This window comes from Lissotriton vulgaris, chromosome 1_1 (genome assembly GCF_964263255.1).
Source record: "Lissotriton vulgaris chromosome 1_1, aLisVul1.2, whole genome shotgun sequence".
Taxonomy (NCBI): Eukaryota; Metazoa; Chordata; class Amphibia; order Caudata; family Salamandridae; genus Lissotriton; species Lissotriton vulgaris.
Genome location: NC_141685.1, coordinates 814,537,106 through 814,551,315, shown reverse-complemented (window position 1 = coordinate 814,551,315; position 14,210 = coordinate 814,537,106). Strand labels below are relative to the sequence as shown.

At 42.1% G+C, this 14,210-nt stretch overlaps 1 protein-coding gene across 1 annotated transcript in view; it reads left to right on the top strand.

Annotated features, from left to right (window-relative positions):
- The window catches only part of COLGALT2 (collagen beta(1-O)galactosyltransferase 2), a 256,817-nt gene extending 252,863 nt beyond the window's left edge, over positions 1-3,954 (top strand). The window contains exon 12 of the mRNA XM_086957029.1: positions 3,212-3,954. Coding sequence (XP_086813155.1) covers positions 3,212-3,491 — 280 coding nt within the window. The 3' untranslated portion in view covers positions 3,492-3,954. The remainder of the gene's footprint in view (positions 1-3,211) is intronic.
- The last annotated feature ends 10,256 nt before the right edge of the window (positions 3,955-14,210 follow it).

Below are 14,210 nucleotides of genomic sequence, written 5' to 3'. Positions count from 1 at the left end.
GATGTAGTGCTAGCAGTGGGCTGGGAGAAGTGGAGTACAGACGGGGTCGAATGGTCATGGAAGACCTGTTGGAGAAAGCCGGCACCGCTCTACACAACTGCAGCATGGCTACCCTGAAGACCTCAATCTGCTGCGACATCAACTCGGGCCACATTCATGTTAGAACCAGAAGTGGATCTGAAGCCTGAAAAATCAGGTCAAGTCCGCTCTATGGCGTTGCAGTTGTGTGACCTCTGGTTGGAGCAGGAGTGGCTGGAAGGGGACTTGTGCTTCTACTATTACTTATTTTGATCATGATATAGACTTACCGATAATGGAGAAACGGGACCAGGACTTCAACCTTAAATGGGAATGGCTTCTGTGTTTGTGGCCCATGACAAAGGTTTTTCTTGCACTCCCTGAGAGCTTCAGGTGCATCTGGGCAGTGGCGGCTCCTCCGCTAAGTCTGAGGAGCATCGCCCCACTGCCTTGAAGCAGTAAAAGAAAAAAAAAAGAAAATAATGTTATTATCATTTTAATTTATCCTCCTGCTGTGGCAGCTTTGAGTAACGGGGCGGGCTGCAGGGGAGGAGTGGTGGCACCCTCCTAAGTGCACAATGGCTGTTTGACTGGCCGTCTCAGGGCGCCCAAACAGTCATTCCCTGCATTACAGCCTGCATGGAGAACATGCCCAGACCCCCAGTCCCTGGCTGAGCACCAAACCACATCGCTAAGACCAATCACAACGCAGCATTGCAGCGTTGTGATATGTCAGGGGAGCATGGGTGCTTACCAATCACAAAGCTGCATTGCAGCATTGTGATAGGTCAGGGAAGCTTGGCTGCCGGCTTCCTGTTTCATTCCCAACACGAGGAGAGATGACAGCGGTAAGGTGAGTTTTTTTTTTTTTACTCACCACCCCCAATCCATGCCGGCCGCTACTGCATCTGGGAGCATTCATCACTTGACTTTGAATCATGCTTGCACAGGCATACGATGTGGATCTGTGACTGACATTTGCATTTCTTGGACCTGTTATCTTCAGAGGATATATTTCCTTAGCACAATGTTTTTGTTCTGGATTTTGAAATCAGCAACTACCAAAAAGGTGACAGCAGAGATCCGGATCTGCACCATAGGGTGCAGAAAGAGAGGAACTAACGTGAACGTGCAGGGGTGGCTCTGTATCATCACGTCCAGAGGCGGTGTGGAGTCGTCACAAAGTCTGATGGCACCAACTGTCGGCATGCAGAACCTGCTCTACTTTCTCCAGACTCAGTTTTTTGCATTGTAGTATTCAAAACATAAGGAATATGCAGATAGAAGTATCCTTCAATGGAGTCTTTAAACAATCGGAGGGAATCACAAGCTACTTCTTCAAGTTGGGGCATTATTAGAGATTGTGTGAAATTTGCTTCATTTGGTTTCACGAATTATGCTAAATTTCTGAAAAATTACATGAACTGCAAATCTGTCATTTAGAGCTATTTTATAGCATGAAAGGTGCCTTCTTGTAAATTTTTGTCAGCACGAAAAACACAATTGCCACAATCCACAGTTGCTCCCATTCCTGTTGTTTCCACGCTATCATTTTGCTGCAGAAGGTGGCATTATTATGGAATGTGGTGTAGTTGCATAACTTTGGGAATCTACCCTAACAACTTAATTTGAAATTCCTAAAATTAAGCAAATTACTCCAGTGTAATTTAAATTTCGCCTAGGCATACTTATAAACCTTTGTGCAATTTGGCTTAATGCGCAACCCAAATCAAATGTAGCCCTACTGATCCACTCTTCGTTTAGAAAGTAGCAGCCAGTTGCATGACCAGTCCTTGGAGATGCAGATTCCTTTATACTAATAAAGGTGAAATATAGTTTACCCATTTGTTTAATAATATGTATGCAAATCATTGAACGTTCTCTTGTGTAAGTGCTGAGATAAGGATGCCTACAGAGGTGCCCCAGTATTAGAGAGAGGGCTGCCAAGCAAATTCAGTTGACAACACCACACACCGGTACATAAAGAGCAGAGCAAACAGGGGTTTGCACTTGTGTGCATGAGATACATTTTATAAACTATGCCCCCTGTGTCTAGCAAGATGGATGTACAAGATTGTGTATACACCATACATCCAGGAAAACCAGATCCAGGGCAGATTTCCATCAACTAAATAATTGATTCCCATCTAGAGCCGGTGGGTGTAAATGTATGTCCTGTGAATATACTAAAAATAAGGGGTGGCTCTGACCTTTATCGAAGCACCCTAGGATGAGAAACACAATAGAAGCACTGTCCCCAAGCCACACTTACGACACAGTGGCAAAACAACCTGGTAACATTCAGTTTCTCAATTTACTGCTACAAGCAACCAGTAATCTGATATTGATTTATATGTACATGTGATGTAAATGTAAATACATTACTGAAATTGTAATCTAATCATAATTATTCATTATACTTTTTATCTGGGGCTACTGTTTATCACTACTGCTGTTATTTTCTCATGTACCATTATGTTAACATTCTCCTGCAAAGAAACATGGAACAAGATGCTCAACACAATACAATACAATAATTAATAATAGCTAATAAGATTTTTGTATGATGCTTGGAGACTTAGGACTCATTTGGCCTTTGAAAGCATTGGGCTTCAACTATGAGCACCATTTTTCAGAATATTTTTTATCTTTCTCTGTTTTTATAAGTTAATATGTTAACCTCAGGATTTAAATGTTTGAATACTACCAAATTGTAAGGTTAAAATTAAGACGTGTTTATACTTGCATATGTCTAGCGCGTGTTACATCATTTAACTCATATGGCTTTATCCCAAAATAAACTATTTGGATGACAATACGATAAGAAATTCCTGGATCTTCAGTTTCAGAAGTAATACCAAATACCTTACCTTGAGGATTGTCTCTCCTGTTTTGATTTGAACTCTTTCCTTTTTTTTGTTTAAATGTGTTTTTATTGATTTTCAATTTTGCATTATATCACTACACTTCAGGCAATATTAATACAATACATTTGTAATGTGATACCAGTATTTCACCTGTATCAGTTTTCTAGTAAAGCGCATCTAGATTAGACCTCAATACATCATAAACGTAACTGGTATTTTCTCTTAGTACACATTTTCCAGCCTAAGGGATAGAGAATTAGGCTGTTTGCAACACAACATTAATATAACCAAATGTTGATTTGAATTCTTTCCTTTAATAATTTCAGGACAAAGTACATGGAATACTTTGAGCCGAGGGACCTGAAGGCCTTTTCCACTGAGCCACTGCTAATCTACCCAACACATTACACTGGAGAAGAGGGGTACATAAGCGACACAGAAACTTCCACCATCTGGGACAACGAGACTGTTGCCACTGACTGGGACCGCGCCTTCTCTTGGAAAACGCAACAGCAGGGGCAAATAAACACTGACGCCCAAAACACGGATGCCTTGGCACCCCAGGCGTCCATGGACGCGTCCGCCCCCTCCAGGGATGAATTATGACAGCCACCCTAATAATGGCATTCTTCTTTACCCCAAGCACTCTTTCCAAAATGGAAACTGTACCGTCTTCTTTTTCCATCATTCCAAGAAAATAGGTCTTAACCTGGTGCAAAATGAAGCTCGTCTAGTTCAAGCAGAACAACTGATTTGGGCAAATAGATTTATTGCATCTGATGTGAAAGACCTACAATCTAGAGTTATTAACAAATTTGGAAACCTTTATGACATAGTTCGACAAAAAAATAGTGCATTGAGTGTACAGGCCCAGAAAAACAGTGTATGTCTATTTTCTAAAAAGCTGTGTTTAGAGTACTATATTTATAATGAAAATTGTAATATATATATATATGTGGTTATGAGACTATAAATACTTTGTTATTTGAGTGCAGTTTATTTCTGCTGCTGTGTAATAGGATTGCTGTCAATATCTTTGACAAGGTGCTAATAAAAAATGTGTACAATGTGATAAATAAAGTATGTATCGCAGTGCGATTGAAAACTGTTTGTAGATGACAGTAAACAAGTAAAGTTCAAGACCATGAATATGATGTCATTTGATGTGTTCCCAATCATTGGCCTGTGTGCATTTTCACAATTGTTGATTGAAAGTAAAGCCTAGATTGAGGGACAAGATCACTGCATGGTACATTTTCAAATCTTGAGTGTTTGAAAATTCTTTTAGAAATTCCACCACACTTGAAGACTTCTCGTTTCAAATGGGAGCAACTTCTGCAAGGAAATCTCACCTGAAAAGACACCAGCTCACCCGAGTGCAACATACGGATGCTGGGTTAGTGACTCTGAAAACATATGCTGACCGTGCTTAAGGTGTGGTCCTGCTTTTGTCCTGGATAGCGAAAAGAGAAAGTTTACTAGAAAGCAGTATGAAGGCTTGGTTCTTGAATATGGTTGACCTACGTTAGTCCTCAAAGGAGTCATCGAAGTCTGGGAATATGTATATATGATGACCTAAGCTTAAAAGTTGTACTGTCATTGCTGCCATACATTTGTAAATACAGCTGAAGCTTATTTGAGGCCACAAACGAGGACTCTGAATTGATAATGATGACCAGGCACCTCGACTCTTAAATGTTTGCAATGAATTGTTATATGGTAATCTGTGTCTTGGAGTTCTAAGGATTCAGTTCTCCCCTCATTAGCAGCTGAAAAACTACCTGCATGAGTGAGAATATGGAATTAACTTTTTTCTCAGGAAGATTTGAGTTCATGCAGGTCTAGGGTAGGACTCCATTCCCCAATCTTTTTTTTCCTGATTAGAAACAATATTGAGTAGAAGCATGTGTGCCTAGGTTTTATGAATGGTTTGATAGCTCTTTATAATGATTTCAGTGTTCAGTAGGCACAGGTGTTTGTGCTGAATCTTAGACAGTGTCTGGTTAAGCCGGGTTACAAATTCCAGCATGTGCCTAACAACCATCAGTCTGAAATCATTTCTGCCCATTCCAGCCCGAAGGCCTATGTCTTCCCAGTTACATGATACATCTTTTAGGGAACAGAGGGCATAATAGTTGGTCCCAAAGGGCTGTTAAAGGTGATTGCAATTTCAGCTGCATACCTCCTCTGCAACTTGATTGCAGCTTGTTGTTACCAATGGTGGCATTCTGCGGGGTTGTTGACATTGCTGTTGACCATAGTAGTTCTGACGGTATTTTGTCTGCTCTGACTGGTACGAGGAAGAATCAGCAGTTTTGATAACCTTTGAGGTATGTGTAGCTTCGCCTTCAGGCCCAGAAAAAGAACTGGTGATGATGATGATGCAAGATACCAAGAGATCTAGCTGTTTCAGTATAAGTATTTCTATTCTGAAGAGATCCTCAAAATGTATTCCAAATAGAGACTTTTCATCCAAGGCTGTAGTAAGTTTATGATTTTGAATTTCTGGCCTGAAGGAAGTCACTATGAGCCAGCCTTGTCTGCAAAGAACAGCCACACCCGCTAGTTTTCAAATTCTGAAGTACACCACATCTATTGCTACTTCTACAGTAGCTGCTGAGGTTTTCTCTCCTTCACAGAGAATCACTTACGTTTTATGGGTCTTATCATCAGGTACAAACGATGTTGGGAGCTATGTCTGAATGGACGATCATGGTGTTCGCCACTCAAATTGAACATGGCTGCTATAGAGGATACTCCCTTGCCAAAAGTGTAAGTTCTCTTGACATCTCTGTCCTGGGGACCTCTAAGTGCGTAATCGGGATCCACAATCCTCTTTGAGCCACTTGCCAGACCATCCAATCCGTGGGTGGCGTTCTAAGCAACCTGGGATGTCATCCAGCGTTTTGTCGTTTCCAATCTTGAAATCATTCAATCAATCAGTAGATTTGTGGAGCACTTCTTGTAACCCGTGAGGGTATCCAGGTGGTGGCAGTGTCAAGCTGATTAGCCGAATAGCCTGGCCTTCAGAAACCGTTGGAACTCTGTAAGAGAGATGGAGTGGTCCTGACATGATAGAGTAGCTTTTTCCACGTGTTCGCTGCTAGGTAGGAGAAGGAGTGACTTCCACATCTGCTACGTTGGAAGGGGGGGGGGGTGAGGGTTAAAGAAAGTGTAGCGAAGCAGAGGTGTCTGGTGAGCTGATGGTAGTTCAGGCGGTGGCTTAAGTAAGTGGGTCCGCAGTTGTGGAGGGCCTTGTAAGCGTAGGACAGGAACTTGAACTGGCATCTTTTCTGTACAGGAAGCCAGTGGAGTTCCCTGAAGTAAGGGGTGATGTGGGTTTGTCTAGGGAGATCCCAGACAAGCCTGGCTGTTATGATTTGTAATCATCAGAGGAGGTGAGTTGCAATCCCTGCGTAGAGAGCTTAGTCCAGTTGGCTGGAGATGAGGGCCTGGGTGATGGTGCGTCTTGAGCTTTGGAGTAGCCATTTAAATAACTTACAAAGCATGTGGAGGATGATGAGGCAGAAGACGAAGTTGACACTAGTCATGGTTAGCTTGTTGTCCAGAATGATGCCTAGGTTCCTAGTGTGGTCAATGGGGGTAGGAGTTGATCAGAGTTCTGAGGGCCACCAGGATACGTCTCATGTGGCGTTTTTATTTTTGGAGGTGAGTACCTCTGTCTTACCCGTGTTGAGCTTCAGCTAGTTGTCCTTCATCCAGTTGGTGACGTTTGTCATACAGTTGTGGGAGTTGGTCTTGGTGTTGGTGGTATCTTCAGAGAGGGAGCCGATGAGTTGTGTGTTGTCGAACAGGATATGATGCTGAGTGTGTGGGTTTTGACAATGCTTGCCAGAGGTGTTGAAATAGGTGGGGCTGAGAGAGGATTCTTGGGGTACTACCAAATCAATGAGGCTACTGTCTCTGGTGTTAGCATTAGTTTTAATGTTTCTTGCCAGAGGTGATCTATATTTGGTATAGCATTAAATAATTTTCTGGGTAGTTCTCGAAAGCTGTACAGGAAGTAGTCTATTTCTTTACTTGTAACTAATTTACTCAAATCTCTTCTAGGTCCATAAAATCTGGAGATGTTATCCGGAGGTATATCCACGGGTGGCGGCTGGTTTTGTTCCACCATCCAGACTATTTAGTCCTCACACTCACTTCCACAAAGTCTAGTGGTATCTGAAAGCTCCACTTTTGCAGCGTGACTCTTTTCCGGATTCACATGCTGTGCATTATTCTGCCGTCTAGTGGTTGGGTCTGGAATTCTTCTTAAAAAACTTTTACTCGTTGGTGTTTGTGAGTATCAACGGACTTGGAGTCCTCTTGTGACATCGTCATGCTTCCTCTGGAAGCTCCAACCTTTGGTTGCCATCTTCAGATTCTTTTTTTCTGCCGTTCGGTCTAGATGTAGGTTGAATAAGCTCCAACAATTGGAAGAAACATTTTCACATAAAATCGATATTGGTCCACCGAATGTCGACCGGAGAAAGGAAACTTCTTTGAAGGTAGGGTGGAGCATTTCGCAACAAGTTTAAAGGTCTTTTCAGCGATCTCCGAGAATATGTGTGTGCAAGGGGATTGCTGCGCATGGTGATAGAGAAGTCTCTGTTTCAGTTTTGCATAAATTGTCATCCCATGTTTGCCCAAAAAGAACAAAAAACGGTCTGCAACCTCTGCCTGCCAGTAAACCACCTTGGTGAAGACTGCAGTGCCTGCTCAGCGTTCACCCCTAATACTCTGAGGATAAGAGAGCGGCAGAGAAGTGCCCAGCATAACATGCAGAATCCGCATCCCACACCATCACCTCAAGACTTGGGTCTCTCAAGCGATGAAGAAGACAATGTTGCCTAAGGGCAAAATGGGCCGGAGGCCGATACCCACATTGTGGTCGTTGACACACAAGGGGGCAAGAAGACATCTAGAACCAAGGTAAAAGAACCGTTGTCTTCCAAAACCTTACCTGAGTCGCGAAGATCCGACTCTAAAACCTCGAAGTGAACCTTAGCATCGAAGCGCTCAATAACGCAGACACAAGTACCTGCGGATCCTTCGAAAAGGATACCACAGCGATAAAGACCCATGAAAAATCCAAGATGTCTAAGGACGATCAAGAAAAGGACGTTTCAAAGTCGAACTAAGAGAGATCAAGATATGAAGGACATAGTCTTTAAAAGACTCTTCGTCAGATAAGAGAAAACTAAAAAATCTTGACGCTGAACAACAAGCGGGGAAGAAGAGAAGGCTTGAGGCCAAAATGGCGATTCTTCTACAAAAGAAGAAAGACTCCAACAATAAATCAAAAGATTGAATCCCTACAAAGACCTCGACATCAAAAGCCCAAGGGGACAAAATGTTGAAGATATAGAGGTACAATGAACTCCCGAACCTCAAGAAGAGATGAAAGAAGAAATGTTCTATGTGGAGGAACACATTTAACAGAGTTCTGAGGCTTCAGAATACCAAAAGACACAATGGCAAGACTTTGAAACTGATTCACCAGAAGAAGGGGTGGATACTTATTCTTTGAGGCCATTCCCACCGGAGGATATTGGGGTTTACAATCAAGTAATTAAAAAGGCAGCAGAAAGATATGGGGTCCAATTAAAGGAGTTGGAACCCTAGTCATGTGTTCTATTGGAAACTCTCCTGCCCACACAATCAAGAAACCAATTTCTCCTGATGCTGCCAAGTGTATTGGCTTAAGGCAAGAAAGCTTTTAAGAACCTGTAACATGAAGGGCAATTACTTCCACAGCAGAGAAAAAGTACAAACATTCTTCCAAGGATCCAATCTACATAAACAGTACAGTCCCAGCAGATTCCATAATAACGTCAATTAGGAAAAGAGCTAACTTCCCAAGCACCACAGGGCCTCCTCCTGATAAGGAGAGTAAGAGGATGGACATCATGGGTCGAAAGGTGAAGTGCAGTAAATCAGTGGCCCATTGCAAATTGCAATGCATTGCTAAACTGTCACACCTATCAGCATTGGGAAGAAATGAAACATCTACCTGAACAATACCAAAAGAGGGCAGCACACCTTGTAGTGGGGTGCAAAAACATCACCAACACATGCTTAAAATCTGCCCTTGATGTAGCGGATACGTCAAGAAGGCAGATGATGATAGGTGGCCCAGAAATAAGAAATGCCTGGCTACGGATTTCAGTGGGCAAGAAAGAAGGTTTGGGTCCTGTATCTGAACTGGCTTGGACCACTCAATTGTACTCAAGAAACAAAGTAGCCAGACAGATTTATTTTTGAATTTTCTATACCACCCAGCCTATCAGTTCTGGGGGATCACCTAATTTATTTTAGTATTTTTATATATTTTTAGAAAAACATTTTACCATTTGATTTATATATGTCATCAAACAGACAGTCATCGAACAGTGAAAAATACATACAGACAAATAAAGTGTACATAAATATACAAGTATTCAAAATCTATACAATCAATACTATCAGTTTTTTTGAAACAACACTACGGATTTCAGGCATCAACCTGAAGTACTACGGATTTCAGGCATCAAACCTGAAGTACAAACTAATATTCTGAATGTACCATTTAATTGAGAACAACTATTTGACAGTGCATTAGATGATGTTCTTAACCAGATGAAAAAGGACAACGAAACTGGAAAGTCAATGGGGGCTTTGCAATTCAGAGGTAATATACAGCGAGGGTCACTACCATCTGGAAGAACCTCAGGAAGGGACACCTTCCATGCAGAAACCTCCCATCAAAACATACCAACAAACAAATCCGGAAGGAAGTCGGGCAAACCAACAACAGCAACAAGGTTGGGAGTACCAGCAGGGAAGACAGTCCTTTCTCAGATGCCCATGTGGAAGAGGATAACGACAAAGAGGAGGAGCCCCACCAGCATATAAGTGACTTAATAAAGATCATTAAAAAAACACTCTAAAGAGATCTAGTAGTGTAGTAACAAGACAAAGAACAACTCATGGTATGAATATACAACATCAAGAATGCCTTCATTCAACACCAGTAGGAGGCAGAAACAAAAATGTCCTTCAGGAGTGGAAGATCACTTCAGACAAATGGGTTTTAAACATAATACAATATGGGTGGTTCAGCACTCAAAAATAAGTTGTTATAAGTACATAGTGAGACTTGTGTCTATTTGTGCATAATTTATAACTTCACACAATGTCATAATTTAGTATCATTAAACAGACGAGGAGATAATTTCTTTCAGTAAATCTTTATTCATCTCTTTTTTCTTAAAATCACATCAATCGAACAGTAGCTAACGTGTTTCGTCTGCCAGGGACTTCTTCAGGGCTCAATTCATATATTGTCATCATTTGTCCTTCTTAATCCAATGAATATTACAAATGGTTTATCATATAACAAAGTTTAGAGTGGCATTGCTCCTGCAGTATACCAGCATGGCGTCTGCTTCGAGTGGAAGACTTAGTCATCAAGGTGTTAAACTCTAGCTTAGAGAACACTTTTAGGTCCTCTGGAAATGACACAACTTTACCTCAGACAAAAGGATACTAAACCTAATCCAAACTGGATATTGCATAGAAAAACCACCTCCCAACATCCAATCATGGGCTAGACCGCAAAGCAAGAAGGACGTGAGACACTTAAGAAAGGAAGCTGCAGACCTGCTGTGGAAAAGAGTTATAGAAACTATGTTGCTGTCAGGGAAGGTGCAAGGTGTGTGCTCAGCCTACTTCTTGGTGCCAAAACTAAACGGGTCTCTAAAGGCTTATCCTAGATTTCGGAGGCCTGACTAGATGCATCTAAACACAAAGGCTTCACATGCCAACACCACAAACACAGAAGGGATTTACCCTAATTCAAAGAAAAGGGACTGGGTGTATGTATGAATAACAAAAACAGATTCCCTACTGTATACAAAGATCCAATAGTCAGGCACAAACTGCAAATATTTCAGCTTAGTGGATAAAAGAGGACAGAAAGCCCCCTGTGCAGCAAGTACACACATAGACTAAGACTTTGCGCTGCTTATTGCGAAACGAGGCCTGACTTTCAAATGGCGGCGATCATGGGTAACGACTTCACAGAGCCCCAAAACTTCATCTAATGCCCTGCATTTGCCCTTCAGGCACCAGTTTCCTAAACATATGCCCAAATACACCCGCCGGTAAGTCTTGTATGCCGAGTTAACCCATTTCTGGGACTTATCGCCGTTCACTGCGGAACGAGGCCTGACCTCAAAATGGTGGCGTAGAGTGCAAACCGGGGAGCGGTGATCTAAGTACAGCGGGGATGTGATGGGAACCACAAGCATGTCGGAGACCGCTACTAATGCAACAAGTGGGGCCTATTTGAAAAGCTTCTTCTTAAAGACACGGACGTCAACTACTTGAAGAATCTGCCAAGTATGGAGCCTGACCCTAAAAAGGAAGTCTAGGGAGGACGAGGAGACATTGTTTTGCTCCGTTGAAAACGTCCAGACTCCGTTGATAACGAGCGCTGCCACCAGGATTGATTCAAAGCTGACTCCCTCCCGTGGACTCCCTGCTCGCCCAAGCCTTTTTCTATTTTCCCCTTTTTTTTCTGTGAATCTTGTTTTTCATGGTCACTAATAACTCCTGTATTGAATTTGTAACCTCCTTGTAATTAATATGATAATTTTTTTGTAATTTGTAACACAATTTTTCCTTATGTTATGCGCTAGATCTAGTTTTTTGGACGATGCCCGGTGGAGCTACCTAGCTATAGAGGAGATGGCCCCCTTGGCCGTCACCTACCCAGCCGGACTTTGGGCAGACCTTCCTTAGACTCGCCTTCGCTTTCTCCCACCCCTTTACCCTACCCCCTTTCCCCTTCTATGCTCCATTTTTTCATCCCCTATGCTTTTTAAATGTTTTTCCGTTGAGACCTAGCTATTTGGCCAATGCCCGGTGGAGCTACCTGATAGCTATAGAGGAGATGGGCTGTGGACTTCCCCCTCGGCCGTCACCTACCCAGCCGGACTTTGGGCAGACTCTACCTCGTTTCTCCACTCTATTTCCCTCCTACCACTTTACCCTACCCCCTCTCTTCTAAGCTCCATTTATCTTGTCTTTACGCTCTTGAAATGTTTTTATAGAAACTGATGTAACTGGTAACTGATGTAATTTTGTAACTTTGTGGAACCCCTTTGTAAAGCACTCTGATACCTCCGGGTGTAGCCAGCGCTATATAAAACTCAAATAAATAAATAAAAAGATTATTGCATAGAATTAAACAAGACTCCTCCAAACAAGGGTCCAAGGAGAAAGGTACATCCAAAGAAGGAAACCACAAGTCTACTCAAGGAAGAAGAGGAAATGCTGGCAAAGTATGCTATAGAATTAGTGTTACAAATTGCAAAAAACAAGAGAAACTCAAAATATTTCCTAATCCAAAAGGTAGAAGGAAAAGTACACCCTATATTAGACTTAAGGTATTTAAAAATTTTTATAAAGACTCAAACATTCAAGATGGCAACCCTGCAAGAGGTAATACCACAGCTACAAGTTGGGGATTACATGGTAACAATAGATTAAAAGGACACTTATTTACACATTCCCATGAACACAAACCACAAAAGATTCCTCACATTTGTGGGAGACAAGAGACCCTATCAGTTCAATGTACTAGCATTCGCTATGGAATCGGCACCAAGAAAATTCACGAAGTGGTGTCTAGCGTACGTAGCAGCGCACCTTTGAAGGCAGGGCATACATGTTTATCCCTACCAAGACGACTGGCTGGTAGGAGCAAACTCACACAAGAAATGCAAAGATCACATTCGGCAAGTAATGAAGACTCTATGGGCCAGATGTAGGTAAATATTATTTACCGATTCATAAATACCGAATTTTACGGATTCTGTATTTATGAATCGGTAAATAGGATGTAGGTATTGCCCATTGATTCCTATGGGCCTTGAAGCCCATAGGAATCAATGGGCAATACCGATTCGGTATTTACAGAATCGGTAAATAACGAATCCTACTGATTCGGTAAAAATTACCAAATTTTTACCTACATCTTATTTACCGATTCATAAATACCGAATCGGTAAATACCGAATCCTGCAAGGGTGCAGGGGGTGTCACTTTGACACCCTCTAGCACCCCAAGTACAGGCTTGTGTGCCATGTGGCACACATACATGCCCTAAGGGCATGTCTGTGTGTCACATGGCACATGTGTACATGCACAGATGTGCATGTACACCTGAATTCGGTATTTTACCACCCAATTGTATTGGGTGGTAAAATACCGAATTCTGAAGGCCTGTAGCACTGTCAACAGTGCTACCTACATAGCAAATTACAGATTCAGTATTTTTACCGATCGGTAATTTTACAGAATCGGTAAATTTACAGATTCTGTAATTTTACTGATTCGGTAAAATTACCGATTCGGTAAAATTACCGAATCTGTAAGTTTTTCTATCCCCTACATACCAATGTCCAAATACCGGTCGGAAACGGCCGGAAATCAGTATTTTCGGCCGTTTCCGACCGGTATTTGGACACCTACATCTGGCCCTATGTCAGCTAGGGATCTCAGTAAACATGGAGAAGTCATCTCCAGAACAATGTAAGGTTTTCTTGGGGGCCAGGATAAATACTATTGAAAGGAAAGTATTTCCCACTGAGAAGAGAACACAAGCAATATAGAAGGAAACTCAACTGTACCAGAAGAGGCAAGCTCTGCCAGTGAGGACGATGGTGAAGCTACTCGGAATGATGGCTTCCTGCATCTCTTTAATACAAAACAGAAGAAACAAATGATCACAGGCAACAGGGAGTTTTGTAAGATCTAGTGGTGGTCGGACAGAAAATAGAAGAGATAACATGGTGGAACAGATCACATATAACCCAGGGAAGAACATTTACAAAACCAACTCCAACAGTGACCATGAAAACGGACTCCTCACAGAAGGAATGGGGTTTACACAGAACAATCTCAAAGTAAGGGGAGTTTGAATGGAGTAGGATGCAGTACAACACACCAACATCTTGGCACTAAAGACAGTGTCCCTAGCCTTTCAAAGACAGCTTTGGGTACATTTAATATTGATCTAAATTGACAACTCAACCACCATGTTTTACATAAACAAGCAGGGGGACACAATCTCTACCCAGGAACTCCGGACTTGGGCAATTCAAAGGAAAATGGACATCTTAGCAGTCCATCTACCAGAAATAGACAATGTAGAGGCAGACAAGCTGTGCAGAAATTCTTCATGTTCTCACAAATGAGAACTGAATCGGACAGTACTCAAAAAGGTCCTCCCAAAAGGGGGGACACAGGAAATAGATCTGTTTGCAACTTCACACA